This window comes from Buteo buteo, chromosome 6, assembly GCF_964188355.1.
Source record: "Buteo buteo chromosome 6, bButBut1.hap1.1, whole genome shotgun sequence".
Classification (NCBI taxonomy): Eukaryota; Metazoa; Chordata; class Aves; order Accipitriformes; family Accipitridae; genus Buteo; species Buteo buteo.
The window spans coordinates 40,758,308-40,779,771 of NC_134176.1; the positions used below are offsets into that span (position 1 = coordinate 40,758,308).

Genomic DNA, 21,464 nt, shown 5'->3' on the forward strand with positions numbered 1-21,464 from the left:
GTTAAACAAAAAAAACAACCAAACAAAAAAAAAGTGTTACTGCCCAGAAGTAACAGTACGTGCCCAGGATTATCATCACCTCCAAATCTATGAGCACGGCACCAAAGAGAACCAACTGTGCATCAAATCCACTTCCCTGAATTTAAAAGCAACAATGTAATAGGAATTTTGTCAATACTCTCCACAGAGCATGTTCTCTACCAAAATGAAGACGATCCATTGGTGCATCAGATTTGCTCAAAATCCAACAGCTCACTTATGGACTTCAATTAACAATAAGGATCAGCTGTGGATGTAGCACAGGAAGAGCTTCAACATAGAAAACCTTTCAATAACATTAAATCTGTTTGCAGCACAGCATCCTCAAAGCACAATAAATTAGCAGCTACTGGAGTCCCTGTCCAACCCTAACAGAATGAAGCCCGGAGGCAGGATGAAATCCTATTTGCAGCGTGACTTTCAAAGTGCTTCCACACATTCTGTAAAACCTAAAAAAGGATAAATCTGTGCTAGCACTCTACAAACACCCCAACTCTGGGCAAAATATAAATGCTCAAAGGCAAGAAGTTAAAAAACAAAACAACTTCATGCTACTACAAAAGAGTAACTTATTGTCATGGTTTAAGCCCAGCCAGCAGCAAAGCACCACAAAGCTGCTCCCTCAGTCCTCCCCCACCCCAGCCTGAGTGGGATGAGGAGGAGAAAATATAAACACTCATGGGTCGAGACAAGGACAGGGAGGCATCACTCACCACTTATGGTCATGGGCAAAACCAAAATCAATTTAATTTACTACCAATCAAATCAAAACAAAGATAATGAGAAGTAAAACCAAATCTTAAAACACCTTCCTCACACCCCTCCATCCTTCCCAGCAAAACTCCACTCCCCATTTTCTCTCCCTCCTCCCCCCCAGCAGCACAGGGGGACGGGGAATGGGGGTTGCGGTCAGTTCCTCACACCTTGTCTCTGCCGCTCCTTCCTCCTCAGGGGCAGGACTCCTCATTCTTCTCCTGCTCCAGCGTGGGGTCCCTCCCTCGGGAGACAGTCCTCCATGAACTGCTCCAACATGAGTCCTTCCCACAGGCTGCAGCTCTTCAGAACTGCTCCAGCGTGGGTCCTTTCCACAGGCTGCAGTCCTTCAGTCACGGGCTGCTCCAGCGTGGGCTTTCCCATGGAGTCGCGGCCATCTTGGGGGGCACCCACCTGCTCCGGCGTGGGCTCCTCCCCGGGCTGCAGGTGGGCATCTGCTCCCCCGTTCACTTCCACGGGCTGCAGGAGGACAGCCTGCCGCCTCACCATGGTCTTCGCCACAGGCTGCAGGGGAATCACCTCCTCCAGTGGCTGGAGCACCTCCTCCCCCTCCTCCTTCACTGACCGAGCTTGGTGTCTGCACAGGGGTTTCTCTCACATCCCACTCCTCTCTCCGCTGCAGGTTTCCCTTCTTAAATACATTATTGCAGAGGCACTACCACCTTTGCTGATGGGCTCAGCCTGGGCCAGAGGCGGGTCCGACTTGGAGCCGGGGAAGGTTCCAGCAGCTTCTCACAGGAGCCGGCCCTGCGGCCCCCTCCTCCACTACCAAAACCCTGCTACACAAACCCAAACCAGATATCTTGCACGCATCAAACCTTCATGATCTTCCTCTTTTACAAAAGAAACCAACAGCAAATGTTCCCTACTCTGCATTTGCACTAGTCTCCTCTCTCCAAAAAAAAGAGCAAGCATTTGAAGAAACAAAGCCCTCAACATGGCTGCTATTACATTAGTTTCACATGTTTTACTTTCATACAGAAAACCTTAAAGACAGCTGTAGAGACATTTGTTAACAATTCTTAGGTCAGCACCAGCTATACAGGTAAAATCTTTGTCATCCCTGCAGAAGCCAGACTCCAGACTTGCCACTCAGCTGTGCTTTGAGCTCCGAAGAACTGTGGCTGATGATTTTTAGAGAGTGGGCAAGGCAGACAAAGAATAAGGACAGACTAAATCCCCCTCTCCACCCCGAAACATATTAAACTGTGGCTGAGCGGCTGTACTACAGGCAATGGAGCACTCTGGAATTCCCATTTAGGAACCTTCAGAAAACAAAGATATTTTCACCGTATTTCAGATTTGAATGCATTCCTATTCATTAACCATTTTTCCCAAAATATCTCAGTTTATTCTTCTCCATTGAGGAGCACCAGGAAGAAAAGTCACCCCATCAGATATTTAAGGACATAGGAGACAGCATACTTTTCCTGGAACACATGAATTTCTGAATAATACCCAAGAACGGCGTAACAGGATACTCTCCTTCAATAGCACAAAGTTCTATTCTTTTTGCGAGCAAAATATAGTACCACCCACTAAACCGATGACTCTACATCTGGTTTATCTCGTCCACTCACAATAGCATACTTCCTGTCTGTATCTATTAAACACCAGTTAACACCCACTTTGCATCCCAAGCCTAATAAGAGTTTCCACTACTGCCCATCTCAAGGCACAGTATTTTGGAAGATAAATTCTAATCAAATAAGCTAAAACACCTCTTAATGTCAAATTGTTCTGATTTTAAGTTTTCATCTAATTGCAAATTCTTTAAATATTAGTAGTCTACCATTCTGACCAAATCAAGAAATACATGCGTTTACTTCACAGTATTTTTTCCAAAGAACAAATTAAATTAATTCAGTGAATTCCAATATAAAGCCAGCAAATAAGGCTAAGTAAGTCCCATTATGATGACAGGATGCAAAGACTCATCCATTTCTATGCCTCTTCAGCACAGAATAGCCCAAAACCTTTTTTTGACTTCGGGTACATGTGCCCAGAATAGATGAATGCTTCATTTAAATACAGGAAGCATTTGTCATTATAAGTGCAAGTCCTGACTGAGAGTTAAAAAAAAAGTCAGTCTTTAAACTGCAAGAAGTGGTTCACACCCTTTGTGTTCAGTAAAGGACTGAAAAAGTTTGAGTAAAACTAAATGTCTAGAAATTGAGCATTTTACTTTTCAACCTCTGTAATGGCTAAATTATTAAAAAATAATGATCCTCAAGCTAACAGCTCTGTTCTCTCATAGGCAGTGTTAAACCTTAATCTAAGTTTGAGCTTCCACAGAGCAGTTACTCACTTTCAAAGCTCTGGCAAAACACCATCTCTGTTTAGTACTGGATTACAGTTCCTTCCTTCTACCAGAAAACTAACACAAGACAAAGGCAAATAAAGCAAGCAACCATAACAAACTAGAAACATTAAATACACTTGAGTATATGTAAAAGCACACACAAGCAACTATAGTAGGGTAAAGTAGGGCATGAACCTAGTGTGAAAGTTAATCAAATTTATTGTAATGTGCACATACCCACAGCTTTACAAAAATACGCAAGTCAGTTTCAAGCGTTCCACCTAGCAACATCACCTGTTTAACTATCAGACAGAATTACTTTAAGTATAATACAGATAAAAACAAATAAGAGGTCCTTAGGTGTTAGAACCATACATTGTTTTCCTTGTGCATAGATATTTAATCTGTTAGTTTTCCATAAGAGTCATCTGCTTACAATCTAGTGTAGAGTTAGTATTAGTGTGCCTTGAGGAAGAAAGCTTTTGATTACAAGGGGAGTGTATACAACAAGACACCTTAAATTTCATAATTATTTTCATTATTGTATTTCTTAAGTATTAATATAGTATTCTAAAATATTAAAATAATATTGTTTCTTAAATAAAGGGGAAGGATAAATGGTAACACAAAAGAAAATACCTATTTATAATACTCTGATAATCTGGAATGAGTTCTCAGAATTCAAAAAGGTAATTTCAGTTTCACATGCATTAATAGTCTGTAATATATACACACAAAAAATCATAGCACAGAAGACACTCACAAGTTAGCAAGTGCTTATAACCTCAAGCACTGGAGGAAACCCAGGTGTTACTTGGTAATGTTTTCAATTATCAAAAGGGAGGAAGAGATTCCTTTCCAAGCACAACCCACCGCTTACCTTACAAGTCAAACTGTAACCGTAACTCCACTTTTAACAGAGAGAACCGAGTACCTTTCCATGCAATCCAAGAGGTCTATCATTTCTGCTCTTCCAGAAAAATGAAGACAAATATTATATTACTCCTCTGACTAGCTACATGATTTATTTCAACTAGATAATAATGTAGGATATCTCAGACAGTGATTTTCCAAGTCATTTGTTACATGAGTCATCTGGCTTTTAAAAAAAAGCCACAATCTTTGCAATGAGAGCTGACTGTAAAATAGGTCAGTGTGTAATGAAGCATGCTGCTGGCTTATGCTTGCCAAAAAAACCCCAAATAATAATTCATGGTAAGAGTACCTCATGGATATGCAAAAGAAAGGCAGAAACTCTTACCTTAACAGGAAAGCTACACTTGCCAGTACGAACGCCTTCTTCATCAGTCTGCCACTGGTGAGGCCTACTGGCCTCTGGGACATAGACATCTTTCTTTCTCCTAAAGCTTTGCCGTAATTTGTTCATTTCTCAGATTTTCACGTCCTAGAAGAAGAAAAAAAGAATACTGCCAATAGGCACCAAAACATACATTTAGCCACTTTGGGTCAACCACTATCATGACAAATGTCCCTGTGAAAAATCTAAGCTTCTGCAAATATGAATGGAGGTACCTGTGAAAGGAAAATATTTTGGACATAGATTCTGGGAAAGATAGATATTCACTTCAAAGTGGAAAACACAAATCCACATTATTTTTTTAATACCTTTCCACAGCAACTGAAGCATTAGACCCCGGAATAACTATTATTCTGAGCATAAGGTTACCCAAAATAGCTGACAGAGCAGCTCTGAAGAGTGATGCACATGAAATCCTGCCTCCCTGAATTTAAACACCTACCTAGAGCAACCAAGCAGGACATGAGTAGCACAAGCTTCCAAGGCACCCATGCAAGGATTCATAGCCCTAAGTCTGCTCCTAAAATTAGGTGTTTTAAGCACGAGTGATAGGTTCATGCTTCTACTGAGGGGTACAGCCCAGCCCTTGCTTAGTCTACTGGTAGAAGTACTTATGTTTAAGTGAGAAATGCACTGAATTGACTTCCACGTCCTGGGTAAATCTCTAAACAATTACATAGTCTTACCTCTTCAAAGGGGGAAGACAGTTCTGTAATTACACTTCCAAAGCCTAGAATTAGATGCTTTTTATACACTCTTCTCTTATCAGTTTCTATATACAAGCCAATCTATACTTTAGACATGCTCACCTTTACTAGATTCAAACTACAATTAGCCAAGAAGCTATCAGAGAAAGTACTACTAATAAAAAGACTCTATATTCAGCTACAGAAGTAAAATCATATGGGAATATAGAAAACATGCTGAAAGGCTTCTTGAGATACTGCTCTTCTTTCCTGAAAAAGAAGCCTTCTTACAACCACGACATCTCATTTTGATAGAAAAAAAGATGCTGCAGAATGTAAGGCAACAACATCTAGCTGGATTATATATGCTTATTTCCCATTAGATTAACTAAGGTACAGAGTATAGATGTTTATGGGTGTCAATAGGCAGCCTTTGAATGAAAGCAGATTTAAAAGCAGTTTGAACACTATTTTCAACCCTGAAAAGAACCAGTATCTTCCAGTTAAAACTATTTGGCATAGGTGAGAAAAAGCAACACATTCATGTTTGCGGTATCTGACATTTAAGAAGCTTAAATTCAAAATGCAACAATTTCAAAGCTGAACAAAAGTCAGAAATTAAAAGCGTTAGAGAAAATCACTGCCCCCACTAATAATTCTTGTCAACCAAATTAAAAATATTGTTTTATATCTATGACGCACTTTAACCATCCCAAGTAACAAAAAGGTGTGAGTTTTGTCACTGACCCCCCCCCCAAACCCTCCTTCAGCAACTGTTACTTTCCTCCTCAAGCTGTGAGTCATTAGGCATTACAGTTCCCACTGTATCTTCTAGAGAAATGAGCCAATGCCATGCCCAGAATCTTCCATCTTTCCATAATCCATTAAAAGCAATATTGTGAAATCAGTAATAATTTAAAGATATACCTATGGATAAAGAAAACACGACTATATCACTAGAACTGGGAAATTTAAGCGTGGTGATGTTAATACTTGTTGAAGTGCAAATAAGAACGCTACTTGTGCACAAGTTCAGTGACGAATGCAACGCTGCCTGGTCTTGTGGCATTGCGGGGCTTTCTTTCAGTGTAAGGGATAATTCCTGAAGTATTTCTACACTAGCAAATAACCAGACCAAACTCCACTTTTGCAGCAAACACCTGCACTCAAAGCTGCTTGATGAGTGCTTAGAAGCAATAAGGTGTGGGACTCCAAGCAATCCAAATATCTCCTGCAAATTAAAGTAAAGGGTTGAGATGTATGGCAAAGGCTAGACAACGGTCCCTGGAAGGGAGCATGTACCTAGAATATCCACAAGCTCTAACAAACAGTGTAAGAGCAGGAATAAAAAAGTTCCTTGCGGATTTTCAATTGCAATTGTCTGGTTATAAAGCAGGGTTAGCTTCATTACTTCAAAGCTGCAAAATGCCTGACATAACTAGTAACATAAAGTATTTTCTTGAATTTACTTGGTAGGATTTAGAGATTAGAATATGTGTCCAAAATAAAAAAACATGCACATTTCTTGCCACTAAACAAGCTGAAGCAGCTCTTCTACAAACACAGTTCCTTTATTTTACAAGCTACAAGCCATTTAAAAATCTGAACGTGCAAAGGCAATTCTGGAAGTTTTAAGAGGAGGTGCAAGGCTTCTATTCTCCATTAAGGCTTAGAGAGGTGTTAGAGCAGCACTAGTTACATATTTTGCTTTACAAACTGCAGACAGAAGTCTATGCTTCACTCAGTCTAAAGGAACCAGAATTTCAAGGGGGGCCATTCAATCACCTCAGGCAGTTGACATGTACTGCAGCAAATCTCCACATGGCACTTCAGCTCATGAGGACAGACACCCACTCTTGTCCCTGCTGAAGACTGGCAGTGCCATAGCATGATGAGCAAAACCACTGCTCCAGCTGCTTCGGTGCAAAGCTCAGGAGTCTGCTCAGCACATAGCTTTAAAGCCCAGCTACCCAACCTTGCACTCTAGTAACTGAGAAATGGGCATAGATACTCCGTTCTGCCAAAAAGGGCAACAGACTCTTAAACTGATACAAATGGATGCAGTAAAGCTCATCTTCTGGTATTCCGAATATGAGTGATCAAAAAACATTTTGTAGAAATTTCAAACCTACAAACGTGTAAAAACAACCCGTGGAAAAGTTTTCAAGGTAACTCAGTCTCAAAAGCTTCAGTAAGCAACAAAACAAGAACTGAGAACAGCACACAGCCACTGTACCACTTGTGAAATCACAGTCTAATTGCCTTATCATAACATTTGCTTATGTGAGCACTTCCTTGGACTTCTCCCAGGAAGCATTGCTTTTCCCATGAGACTGGTACCTTATCGGAGATTTATTCTGACCAGGAATCTCAGTCCACAGGGGAGGGTGAAAATAAGAGTTCCTCAACTACACTTCCTATGAGAAGCTGAAGTGGCATTTTGCCCAGAAGTATTTCCTTTTCACTGAAAACCAAACCCATTTTCCTACATGTTCTAATTTTGAGGTCATGTTGGCAACAAGCGGTTTAAAAATAGCTTACTCTATTTAATAGAAAAGCTGACAAATAGCAAAATCAATTTCTGGTCAGACAAACAGCGAGCTTTCTCCAACTGCCACACTCGGATTTTCTGAGATGTCAGCCTGTTTGAAGTGGGTTGCAAAATAGTTTGCCCTATAAATACCTAATTTGCTGGTTATATGCAAGTCAGCCCAATATGACTAGAATTGCCATCTGATGGGAAAGCATTAAGTAAAAAAATTCACACAGGCTGCATATTTGAGGATGCAGGAGAGAAGCACAGGAATTGCTGCAATTAAGTGCTGGAATTTCTACTAATTTTGTCTGGAGCTCAAAATCCCTGCACAGGAGCTCTAGAGAAAAATGAGTGAGCATTTTCTACTTGAATTCTTTGCCGTGCACTTCAGATTTCCATACAAGCATAGGATGCCTGCTGACACAACAAAAGACACCAACCTAGGATGCAGCAAGCTAGCAGGGTATTTTCTACTCAACTGGCAGCATCACTGATACCGTAAGAAGTTTTATACTCTGCCTTCGGATTATGTAGGCTGAAAGTTATCTGTTTCTGATTTTTTTTATATTTAGTAACTGATTTTTGTCCTGTAATTAAAAGTATTTAAAAAAAAAACACGAAGAAACAAACCAAACCACCAAATACACTATTTCCTTTTCACTTTTACAGCCCCAAATCCATCTTAGGCCCAGAGAGAGGACAATGGAGAAACAGTATTTGAAGATAAAACTGGTGAAAAGCCAAGATGAGAAACTCAAAATCTAATTAAATCACAAAATGTAGCGTTATATCAGAGACAAACTGGTAACAAAGGCTGAAAGCACTGAGATCTTCTGGAGAAAAGAAGAAACAGAGCCACTTTGGGTTCTGTTACATTTCAAGGTTATCTCTACCAGGCAGCTAACTGCAGACAGCTCTACATCTGAACTGTCATGCCCATTGGGAAAAAACAAACAAACAAAACCCCACAAACAAGAAAACCTCTACCACTTTTGCAATCCAAGAGATTACAACATTAGGCTAAACATTAGACCAGTTTCTAAAGCACCATACAAGCATCTGCAAGAGGCACTGAAAAGACGAGTTATTCACATAGTGAGTTTATAAATTTATGTTGCCATTTACTTTTACGCAAATTGATGTATTTTGGATATTTTGAAAACACAGCTCCAAAGCCAATTTAAGGAGAGCTTTGGCACCATTATTCTTCTGACCACCTGAAAAGGTATCATTTTAACCCATATCCATTCACTGATAACTTGGGGGCAGCACAGAGACAGAAACAACGTTGTCACAGATAAAAGTGCATGTTGAAGCACTCTTGGCTTCATTGCCTTGTGCATCATCAGGTTATGGCTGCAGAACAAATTACTGCAAGATAAACTAGCATGTTAATTCATGTCTTGTTAGCCATTCTGCTGTATGTATGTATTCGCTTTTACCCTTCAGTGAGCATAAGCCAGCAATTTACCCTTCAGTGAGAGATGGGTAAGCTTTCACCTTAACTGAAGTTAGATCAGGTGGGAGCTGCTGATGATGCAAATTTGGAGCTTAGCTTGCCTTGCAGGAGTTCACACGTGTACCCATACCTCCAGATAAGCAGTTCATTTACATTTTGCATAAATGTTTCTTCTGTAGCAGTTGCTCCTACAAGGTGATCCAAACTACAGAATCTGCAGGGCAGAAGGACAGTACTGCTACCTGAGTTGCACTCACAAATTTAAGTGGTTAGATTTTAGGCTAGGGGTACTACAAATTTCACACTCAGCAACCACTTACAGTTTCAACACTGAGGACAAAAAACCAGCACAAACCCATTTTTATCTTTCTTCTGAACTCTAGCCTTCACAAAGCTTATTTAATCTGCATTCAAATACGTGGTATCTTTTTTGTTTGCAATGGAAAAGGATAAAAATTTATTTTAAGTCTTCAGTTCAGCCAGTTTTTTAAAACCATTAGGAGGGTTTGGGATTACTTTCTGTTTTCTCTCAGAATTGAATACTCTTTCCTATTTACTTTACCAATTTAGAAAAAAGAAAGTCATGGGTCAAATAAGGACAAAGTACTCTCTACAGCCTGCAACCAATACAGAGTAGCCAGGGTACAGAAAGAGACATCCCCCCAACCCCCCCCGTGCCATCCCCCTGCTTTATAGTACAAGTCCTCCTGCAAGCCTGAACCATCAGTAGACCAAATTGACACATCAATAAAATTCCTAGAAGTATGCATTTCAAACAGCAAGGAAATCTAGGTTTAAGAACAAGGTGTTATAGGGATCATTGTAAAATTTACAAACCTCCACACAAAACTAATTCCATTAACATGTTACAATCAGACTAAGTAATTAAAAAAAAAAAGTCTTATTCATACTTCTATTGCCTGCTGCCCCCACGTTGGTGAGGTAGGAGCAGCTGCAGAACCATCAGCTCCTATGTGCCCTTTCCCAGTGAAATGCACCTAATATTCCTAATAAAAAAAAGGACCAAGCCAAACAAAGCCTGAAACTCAGAGCAACAAGTCCGTCCATCTCTAGTATGTTTTTTTACCTAAGAAATACAGGGCATTTCTTGACATCAAAGCTTTCTGAATAAGGATGCGTTTTTCCTGCCAAAGTTACCTGATACTTCAGACCTAAGAGGACATGCAAATTATCTTAATCTCATCAAAAAAATGTGTTTGTCTAACCTACTTACTAGGAAAACACTCCAGAAACATTCCTCAGCACGGCTGTGAAGATCTGCATCCTCAGAAAACTCCATGGCTTTGAGTTCTTGTGCAAGTACAACCTGGTCACACCCGTCCAAAGACTCATGTCTAACAGCTACCTTTTTAGCATTATCAAAACTTGAATTTCATTACGAAATCCGCAAGGGTCCGCACCAGGAAATGCAAACAACCCACATATTTCAGAACAGTATTCCACATTGCTTTTTCCTAAAAAACTCAGTTCACTGCTGACACTTCAACATTATTGTAAATCTTGGCCATAACCAGGACACGAGGACATCAGTGAGGAAATATGCCTGTTTCAAGTCATTTTCTTGGGACAAGATTTGGTTTTGGCAGGCTTACCTGCAGTACAAGTGCAAATATAAAGAAGTGGTTCAAAACATTTAGATCTGTTCTGCTGTCTAATGCACAATTTGAATCTCTAAATTTAAGATGACAAGGTAAGAATGTTTCATTTATAAGAAAGAGGCAAGCTAGGAAGGCAAGTTGATTGCTGCCAAGGTAAACAGTCTGTCCCTGTCTATTATGAAGCTGCCAGAATGGAGTTTTACTCTCTGAAAAATCCTTATTAAGCATTGCTGCTAAACAAACTGTGTCCCCTCCTCTCCCACTTACACAGTACAAAAACATGTAATGCCCTATCTCTCCAAGCCTACTGTAAAGGTTAGCCAAAACTTGCTGCAATTGCCCTGCAACAGCTTCTCTGCAATTATTCACCAGCACAAGAACACAGAGTACCCTTATCTTCTAAGGAAGAAAAGGTCACCCTGCGTGTCAGATTTTGAATGCAGAACTTTGAGCCTTTTTGTGAGTTTAGATCCCATAAAATCTAATTAAATCCAGCACTGTCACACTGAAGCAAATGAAGGCATGTAACCATATGAGCATGCTCACTAAAACATTAACAGTCCTTACGCAATACAGTATGACTAACGACATTATTCACCACATGGCTTTCCAACCCATTTACCCTTTCATTACCCAATTAAGATCTAATAACACAATACTACAAGCAAGGATTCTAAGACATCAAAATACACAAAGGTAAAGCATGAGCTCATTTGTTGAGCCAGTAAACACATTTTGTTATTGTTATTATTATTTAATGTTCAAATTAAGGGGATTTTCCTTGTTGCAGAAAAATAAAGTGTTGGATACACAATAAAAAGACTACTCAAGCATTTCAGCTGTAGAAAACTCACCTTCCAGCAGTGAAAGTAATATTTAGATCATGCTTTGAAAATACAGCAGAAACGGCAACTTTAAACTCTTTATATAAGACCAAGTAGGTCAGAGCTGTAACGATACCATAAATTTCTCTGACAGCTTTCTTAGAAATTGTGATGCACTGTCATCGTCAGATGTGAGGTACTAGCCATCCTCTCAAATCCATCAGATTTCTTGCTGTCTCATACCTGAGCTAAGGTATCATGTGAGCACTCCACAGCTGCTTCCAGAGCACTTGACAATTCTATTTGCACCACAGATAAGAGTGGAAGAAGGGGGGGGGGGGGGGGGGGGGGGGGGGGGGAAGAATGTTATGACAGCAACAACTTATTGGCAAAAAACAGAGTTAAACAAAAATTGCAGATAGCTTATGAAATATCAGGAAATGAAATCATGAACCGTACTCCAATACACCATTAGCAATTGTGTGGCTAAAACATTCAGCTACCAGAAGCCCTGTCCTAAAGCTTAGAATTTTTTAAAATATGCCAGACTCTCCAAACATAAGTATCCCCAGACTGCAGCAATTAAATACAGTATTCAGTATTCTACAAAAGTATGTAACAGAAGTACCAGCACAGCAACCGCACTCAGACTCTTAAAGTGCCAGAAAAACACAAGTTTGATCATTGCAAGGCAGAAGTTATTCCTGACGATACGCAATGCTCTTTCTAGCAGTCATAAGAGAGAAATCACTTGCCTCTCCCAAACCTGTGAAGTTCAGCAAATAAGAAAGCCTCGTTTTCTCCATCAGTAACTATTCTAAAGCAAATGTCCCAATTCATCAGACTCCACAGCAACTGCGAACTCTGACTACAATCCTATACAATATGCTAAAATGTTTAGTTGCAGAGATATAAGGCAGTAATCCCCTTGTTTTATAGGCTCAGTCTAAAAATACCCTGCAATGACTGTCAGTCACCAGTGAGAAGAAGGTCTCCTAAATACTCTATGTGATATAAAGCGAGCTGAATTATACTACCTATAACTGAAAATAAGCAAAAGTTTTCTAAAGAAACACTAGCTGTGCCTTGAGGAAAGCAGTTCAAGCAACTCTGCTTTGCAGCTCATCTGCATGCATGTGAAGAATTTTAACTAACCAAGTCATGACATTTCCAATTGAATCATTTACATTTAGGGCAGCTAAATGTCAGACAACTAAACAGTTTTCAAACATGAACATCTTGGGTTTAAAAGGTATCTTTACAAATACATGCTGAATTTAGAAAAGACATTGGATATTAAAGAAAGTACAAAAAGGGCTGAAACAGTGGAAAAATATTTCCTTTAATCACCCAAATCCAAGAACCAAAGCTTGAAGTTAAATATGGCAAACCTCACAAAAATAAATGCATTTTCAAAATCAAAAGAAAGTAACTTTTACAAGTAAAATAAGCATATTTTATTGGTAAATCAGTCACAAATCTAAGGTTTTTACACTGGAGTTACTTCAGCAGGACCTACGAGTGTTCTATATACTGTCTGAACAGACAAGGAATTGCATCCAGTACAGCAAGCATCTGCTGCTTAGGAGTAGAAAAGGTCAAATATAAATCAGTCAGTCAATCATACCTTTGTATTTTTGGTTCTAGATCTTAAGTGAGAGCAGAAACAGCAGACAAACAAGCTACAGATCCAGAGCATGTTTCAGGAACCAACATGCACCATAAACCAGATTACTTGGAGGATCCATTTTAGCAAGATTAAAAAAATCTATTCATACCAAAGCTTTAAGCAGTGTTTCATATACGATGGTCCTTCTCAACACAAAAGTGAAAGCCACAGCATTTTGGACAACTGATCCAACAACAGTGCTCTGCACAAGCACAGAGCAGCCTTAGAAGTCCAGTCCATGTGGCCCATGTTCTGGAAGCATTTGGAACAACAAACTATAAATTTGTATCAGCTTTATGAGAAGTATCCAGTGACAATGGACAGTAGTGCTGCCAAGTCTGTCACCAAGTAGGATTCAGGTATAGAGAAACCAGGTAAATCCACAATAATAATAGCATGCTCAGATGCAGAATAAGGAGTTACACAGGGCTCTCCACTGGAAACAGTGATTTTTATTTTATTCATATATGCTCTCAAAAGCGAACAGTTAAGCGACTGTTTACAGCTAATGCAAAATGTTCTAGAGTAGATTAAACTAAACTGATTTTAGAGATACAAAAGGATCTCACAAGAAGAAATTATTCTGTAATAAAAACAGCAGAGAAAAGCACATGGAAGAAGGGTAAGAGAATGACCCTAACTATAAATAATGATTAATATTAATTCAGCTATTACCATTGTCTAGGAAAGACCATAAATCACATTTAGGCGTCTAAAAATGTAACTGTCAAATAAGTAAACAGTAGCAAGAATTATTATGAAAGGAGCAGAGCAAAACCAGTAAGATGCCACAGCATGAGACCAGACTGCGCGCAGCTTCAATACCACATAGTTCTTGTAGTTAATATACCCTTTGTCGTGGTTTAACCCCAGCCAGCAACTAAGCCCCACACAGCCACTCACTCACTCCCCCTGCGTCAGGATGGGGGAGAGAATTGGAAGAGGAAAAGTGAGAAAACTCATGAGCTGAGATAAAGACAGTTTAATAGGTAAAGCAAAAGCCGTGCACGCAAGCAAAGCAAGACAAGGAATTCATTCACCACTTCCCATCAGTAGGCAGGTGTTCAGCCATCTCCAGGAAAGCAGGGCTCCATCACATGTTAACAGTTACTTGGGAAGACAAACGCCATCACTCCGAACATCCTCCCCTTCCTCCTTCTTCCCCCAGCTTTGTGCGCTGAGCATGACATCATATGGTCCGGAATATCCCTTGGTCAGCTGTCCCACCTGTGTCCCCTCCAAACTTCTTGTGCCTCCCCAGCCTACTCAACTGGTGGGGTGGGGTGAGAAGCAGAAAAGACCTTGACTCTGTGTAAGCACTGCTCAGCAGTAACAAAAACATCTCTGCATTAGCTGTTTTCAGCACAGATCCAAAACAAAGCCCCATACTAGCTACTGTGAAGAAACTTAAACTCTATCCCAGCCAAAACCAGCACACCTTTCTGAAATGAAAAAAAAAGATGCGGGACAGTAACAAGGATAATTAGGACTACATCAACAACTTCTGTTCAAGGACAGATTAGACCCATCAAAGGTCTTCACCTCAGAAAACCAATTTGCTGGTGGGGAGAGCTAAAAAAATTATAGTATCACAAGCATCAGAAAATGAGCAGGGAATGATGATTTTCCAATTCTTATATTGTAGAAATTGCAGAGAAGCAATGGAATTCTCTAGCAGTCCAGGTTTCAAAGTAAAAGAGTATTTCTCTCACGATACAGAATTAACTTGCACAATTCCTTGCCGTGGCACGTTTTACTAACTGAACATAGAAAAGGATTAAAAAAACCCCACAACAGTTTAATAATTTGATGAAAACTTTTGAAGGCTATTAGAAACTATAGTGCAGGTGCAGCCTCCCATTCAGGAAATCACCCAGTCCAATCGACCAGCTGGGAAGGCTTATTTCATGTCTGCCTTCATCTTCTATTCTTCCTTGAGATTCAACACTGACTGTATCAGAGAGAATTACTCCACTACGGAGCCCTTGTTGCAAACCAGCATAACTCGCAAGCTGGTCTCCGTTCACCACCAATTCAGCTGGCCAAACCCCCATGTTACAGCTGTCACAGCATCACAGCAGAGTTGTTAGCACGCAGCTACACCAGGACCAGCAAGAGCTGGCTCACTACACGTGCTAAGGATCTCCCTTTCCCAAACCCACAGAAGCGGAAGTTTCTATAGCTTGAGACATTTAAATGCAAACCAGCACATAAATTTATATATTCCAGATAGCTCACAAAATTTGAATTACTGTGGCAACAAACCATGCATGCACTAGTCAATCTCAATTAGAAAATGTTAGGTAGCTAAACTGCCATGAAGTATGTGTGAGGAAAAATTAGCTCATACATTCACAGGATGACAGATGACTCCTTGTTATACCACTACTGCAGTGGGCCCAAGCACTTCAGTCAGTCACTGAAGTGTCACAAAAGGCATTTTTAATTTTAATTTGTAACTCAAAGTGAAATTGTGAAGGCTTTGCATCAAGCTTCTGTGAAAGTGGCAGGTTTTGATAATAAAAATGAGCCTAGAGAAAAGATACAGTAACTTTTTCTGACTGTCAGAATACCAGAAAATCATTTCATCATCCCTCAATAAGCCTAGCAACACAAAAAAGTTCACTTTCACATAAAAGATGGACAGAAACTTCTCGAAGAACTCACTCTGGTGTCCAGCATAGCAACTGTGGTTGACTTGTAAGAACACAAATTTTTCTTCACAGAAATATTTATTATATTAGGAATTAATCTTAACATTTGTACACTTGTCCAATGCAAGTTTTGAGTTGTTCCATAACTCTTTTCTCATAATAGCCTTTGCAAAACATTACCAGGAACTAACAGGATTATCTCCCAAATCTGTTTGCTTTACACAAATGTAATCAAATCAGAAGCTAGCTTAATGAAGTCAGATACAAGCTATAAATTCTTTTAAGCACACCGGATGCAATGTTTTCTGAATTCCCCCATCAGTTAAATACCTTTAAAAATATTCCGCATCCTCTCTAGAGCCTAATACAAGCCACACATTTCATGACACACAGAAGAACTCAAAAGATGCTTACGGAATCTGTCACCATAGTCCCTACGAGAGGAGTCTAAACAGGGTACTCTAACACAATTTCAGCTTTCTGGTACAATTTTCTATATACACAACTAGTATTCCTTATGATTATACAGCACGTAAAACCCCATTTTGTGCCTAACGTTTCTCATGTCTGCTTACCGCAAAGCCTAAAGAAGATCCAAGCACAACCTCAGTGGCACACTTACTCAGCGGTTTTGAAAATTATATATAGCAACATAACTAACGAGGTATCTTTTTAAAGTATTTAACTTCATAAAATCCTGATCTATGTAATTTGTGGCAAAAAATTCCCCAACCCCAAGTGTCATAGAATCAGTTACCAGAACATAACGTTCATATGACAGTAGCAAGAATATGTCAACTTGGTGACTCCCCCCTCCCACCCCCCAGGTTCTGTAATAGCACTTTTCTTAAAACTCCCTCTCTCTTGAAGCTATAATCTTGACTCCATGGATATATAAAAAAAAAAAAAAATGAACCTATGGGCCGAAAAAAAAGAGAGATGATAAAGTCAAGTCCAATATGGGCTAAAAAAGGTTTAATCTGAGAACTTATGTCCTTTCCTCGCTGTACCTCAAAAGCCAATGGATTTTTAGATTATTTCAAGTGCTTCTTTTAAAGAACAACCCCACAATCTGAAATTGTAGCACCATTATACCAACTTGCCACAACTCCAGTCAAGGCTGAATTTTCCTTTGTTCATGACAACAGACCTGAAGCTTCTCAGACCTATGCCAAAACCTTTTATCTTACTAATTTCAATGTTTGCATATTATCAGTTGGGGGTAATGGGGCGGGGAGGGGAGAATCTCAATGGAATTGGGGAGGATTTTGGGTGGGGCATTTTTCTGGTCCAAATAAATTAAGGGATAAAAAGACAAATCAATCAGACTGCATTTAAAGCTTGTGGTTTTTCTGAAGAACTCCAAGTCAAGTTTCTCAGATTGGCTCTTATAAACAGATGCACACTTCCCTCCCTGCTCCCTCTTCCTATTGCGTGGCATTTAAAGCCTTTTGATTATAAAGATAGTAATGTTTGTCTTTAAGGAGGCAGTAGATAGGAATTTAAATGCTACTGGTACAAAATCTCACAGGTGCTATTTTTTTTAAATACTGACAGTAATCTCACAGACATTTCCTTTCACAGAAGTTACCAGGTTTCATTATGGTAACTAAAATTAGTAACACATCATTGCTGATCAGCAATAATATATCATGAATCCACAACTACATGCCCAGTGAGAATTATCACATTCAGCTCGAGATGTCTATGAATCCAGGGGTCCACATCCAAACTGGTTATTTATACTCCCATTAGACTCAGTGGAGAGAAAAAACACTTCAGTTATACAAACCTACATTAAGTATACATAACAATGAAAATATATTTCTCTAAATAAATAAGTCAGTCAACATCCAAAGAGATGGTTTCTACCCTTTTCACCTAATATCAAATTAATAATCGCAAAATTCCTCCATGATAATGAAGATTATTTTTTAAAGGAAACATTGATCAAGAAATGGAAGTAGTATATTCGATTCTCTAACAATCTAGCCAAAATACTTGGTCTTTCCAGTACCACAATGAGATCTTAACTCCAGCCTTGTCATGGTTTAACCCCAGCCGGCAACTAAGCACCACACAGCCGCTTGCTCACTCCCCCCTACGTCAGCATGGGGGAGAGAATCGGAAGAGTAAAAGTCAGAAAACACTTCAGCACAGACAGAAACATCACCCAATGACCCTGAAATCCTGCACACATTGGCAGCCTTTCCACATCTGCAGCGCAGCACACTGCTACCAGTCACTCCTCAAAACCAGACACAGCACAGAGCAAGCAGCAGATCAAAGTAACCAAGTCATCACTCACAGGAGTTTCCTCTGAATAACTTATTCAGATTCTACCATTGCCAAATTGTGCATTGCCTGCCAGTGGATGACCACAGTGGCAAGCAACGAAGTTCACTCCTGGTGTGAATGAGTTTGAGATAGAAGCAGTATGAGCTCTACAGCCTGGGCAAGTAGGAAATAGTGCTGCTGCTGCCCAGGCTGGTAGATGAAATGATGTGCCTTGTTCTCCATACCGAAATGGCAACACATCACCTTACTTCTACAAAAGACAGCTGCTTACTGGGGTGGCAACTGAGCTTGGTAGCAGAAGACAGGATGAAGAGGAAAGCAGTCTAAAAATGCCTGCAATGTAACAGCTGGCACCCAGTAGCAGGGCAGGCATGATAGGGACTCAGTGCAAAGGATACTGGATATTGTGCTGCCAGATTCACACAACCATAAAAGTCACAACTGTGTTATCTTCACCAGTGACTAGTCACAGGGTTCACTGATTCGAGCAGCACCTTGAATAAACTCAATTATTCTGGCAGGTGACTGTAGCGTAACTACTCCATTCATAGATCACCATTCTTAACAGTGCCCTCTGCCTTCCCTTCCTAAGTCCAGAAACCAGAAAAAAAAAAGTCTATTCCTTACAGAATATGCAGTTGTCCCTTATAAAATAAGCAGCATATAGGACATTGATAATATTGACACCACCACTTAGAATGTCATTAAAATTATGTGGGAGACACCACCACCCTCCTTCACAGGGAATCAATTGCACGTTCCTCAATTATCCTACAATACCTCTGTGTACGTTCAACTTACCTTATTTACTACATTCACAGGAATGGAACTTATGAGCAGGGGATGCAAATAGCAAGTCAGTGACATAGGTACTGAATTGAGACAGAAAGCCAGCTTGTTGCACTCTAGGAAAATCAGATCTCCTAAGAAGCTGGCATAATCCCTTCTCACTGGCAAGTTCCACGAGAGTGGATCTTGACCTCAACCCCGGTGGGACCAAGCATCATTTTATGTCCCTTTGAGATTACCAAAGCCACATATTTCACTTGGCTGGAAAACATTAGTGCACATGGCAGAACTTAGAAAGTCCACTCAAACTCCACTGTTGTTCCAGCAGCTTTAGCAATCTTCACCCCTGGTTAACTGATGGCAAATAGTGTCTTCCAAACATACATCAATAAAGCACGAACAAACCAAAGGCTGTCTACATCAGAATGGGTAGGGTGCATTTTCTAGCACTTGCTGGGTGCAAATACCTCACATTACTTCTTAAAGGACAAATTTCATTTCAAAGGCTGATTGTCCATCAGGTGCCGCTTATCTATATTACAGTGCCATCCTTCTACTCTGCTTATGGTTTGTTCTCTATCTTCCCAGCTCAAACTTCACCTCCCAAGATCACCTACACAGCAGCATCTTACCTGCAGCTTTCTGGAGCTGCACACATCGCATCAAACAAACAGCTGCCACTATTAAAGGCAGTGGTCTCCACCAGTAGTATTACTTCCTGGAAAAGGAAAGGGTTCTCAGACAAGAACTATAGAACCCATCTCTCTGTAAGAGGTTTCTTCTGACATTTGTAGCAGCCTAGCTTACCACTGTAGAGAGTACAAGTACAAGCATTTTATCACACGCGTTTCCCAGCACTGAGACTTGAGAAGCTGGATTCCTACTCCGAAAGAGCAGCATCGCAGAACTCTTACAAATCAGGAGGAAAAAAAAGCCAAGTAGTATTACATATATTTATCTGGCCAATTTAGCCTCGTGACAGTAAAATTATGCAAGTATCTACAGGCATTTGTATTACATGCCTCAAAAAGTATTGTTGGAAGCCACAAACCACCTTTCCTCAAATTTCACACCAAGCGTATTTAAGAGTTATATCAAACTGATTTTTTCCAGCGGTTAGGCAAAGTTGATAAACTCACAAATATTACCCACAAAAGATCAATCATCTACGCAATAACATGTTCTTCAGTTATTTACACTCAATATTTTGCATAAATAAGGCTTCTTCAATAAAATTTATCAAGCTGCAAAAGTAGCAATGTAAGAATTTGCAAGAGCAGCCTAGTTTTGTCACTCCATCTTTCCTGTTAAGGAGAGCTGAAGTATTTGAACAAGTTCAGAGTTCTTAATGACTTTTACATTCTTATCGTCTCCTCACTGTCTATGAGAAAATACTCTATAAAGAAGGAGGCCACATTTGCAAAAATCACATTCTCCTTTTCCACCTCTCTCTATTGTGAAATATGACCACTGGAAGTTGACCTCCAGCACTGTTTATACAGGGATTATACAGAAACATTTCTATAAATTACGGTGTCTGACTATACAAACCAACAGAACTTTCTTAGGTTTTCCAAGTCTTGAGTTTGAGCAATGCCAACACTATTAAGTGACAACAGTTTCCAGCACACACATATTCACACTGCCTGTTGGGAGTTCCTTGTCACAAGAAGGGGCTGCAGTCTATGCATCATGTCTGAAAACTACTGTGGGTTTTCTTTTTCCATGCTCAGTCTTCGTTTTCTTTCCCGTACTTAGTCCTTCTGTGTTCAACCTTAACTCACAGCTGAGTCCTGTCTTGGTCAGTCAACTTCCATTTTAGAAGCTTCTCAAGATTAAACATTACGGTCATGCTGGCTGAAGTAGACTTACTAGTGTTACAAGATGAGACCTCCTTAACCCTGCATCTATAGCAGAAAGAATAGGACTAAATTCAGTGTACCGAGGATTCTAAACCCCAAAGCTGAAAAGCAACCACAACTACAGAAATTTTTATTCTTATGACTCACAATATTTTTAAAATTTATTGAATTTGTGAACTACACCAGGCCTTTCTTATTACCCATGTAACTTCTCTCTCCCTCAAATCTTGCAAAAAAAGAAGTAAAGATGAAGGTGAAAAAATAACTTCACAATCTGGAATGAAATGCTTTTCATAGCCTCTTATGTGAACCTCTGAACTTCGACAGGCTGCTGTAACAAAGCCAAGATAACCGAGGCTATCTTGGATTGTCCTACAACCACACCCAGGAATGCAACACATGCCAAAACTCAACAGTTGGTCACTGACGTAGGGGCAGGAGAAATCACAATGCGCACTGAATCAGTTTCTCACTGCTGGAATAATAAATTTAGGCAGGTTTGCTATAAATATCTGGTTCTGTAGATATAGGAGGAGATTGGAGTCATATGTAGGAGACCCAAATACTAATTACACACTGAGCAGAGTTTCAGCAATATAAAATTAAGGAAGAAGAGGAGATTCAGGAAGGGGCCT

The 21,464-nt window shown here is 39.9% G+C and overlaps 2 protein-coding genes across 8 annotated transcripts in view; one reads left to right on the forward strand and one right to left on the reverse strand.

Moving 5' to 3' along the window:
- The window catches only part of PAPLN (papilin, proteoglycan like sulfated glycoprotein), a 105,178-nt gene that overhangs the window by 78,070 nt on the left and 5,644 nt on the right, over window positions 1-21,464 (forward strand). The gene's annotated exons all lie outside the window — the stretch shown is intronic.
- The window catches only part of NUMB (NUMB endocytic adaptor protein), a 96,288-nt gene that overhangs the window by 33,044 nt on the left and 41,780 nt on the right, over window positions 1-21,464 (reverse strand). For 6 of the 7 annotated variants that reach the window (XM_075030592.1, XM_075030591.1, XM_075030590.1 and 3 more), the window contains exon 2: window positions 4,377-4,520. In XM_075030592.1, coding sequence (XP_074886693.1) covers window positions 4,377-4,502 — 126 coding nt within the window. In that variant the 5' untranslated portion in view covers window positions 4,503-4,520. Of the gene's footprint in view, window positions 1-3,995; window positions 4,081-4,376; window positions 4,521-21,464 lie in introns of those variants that run through there. The other variant, XM_075030593.1, reaches the window with a different exon arrangement.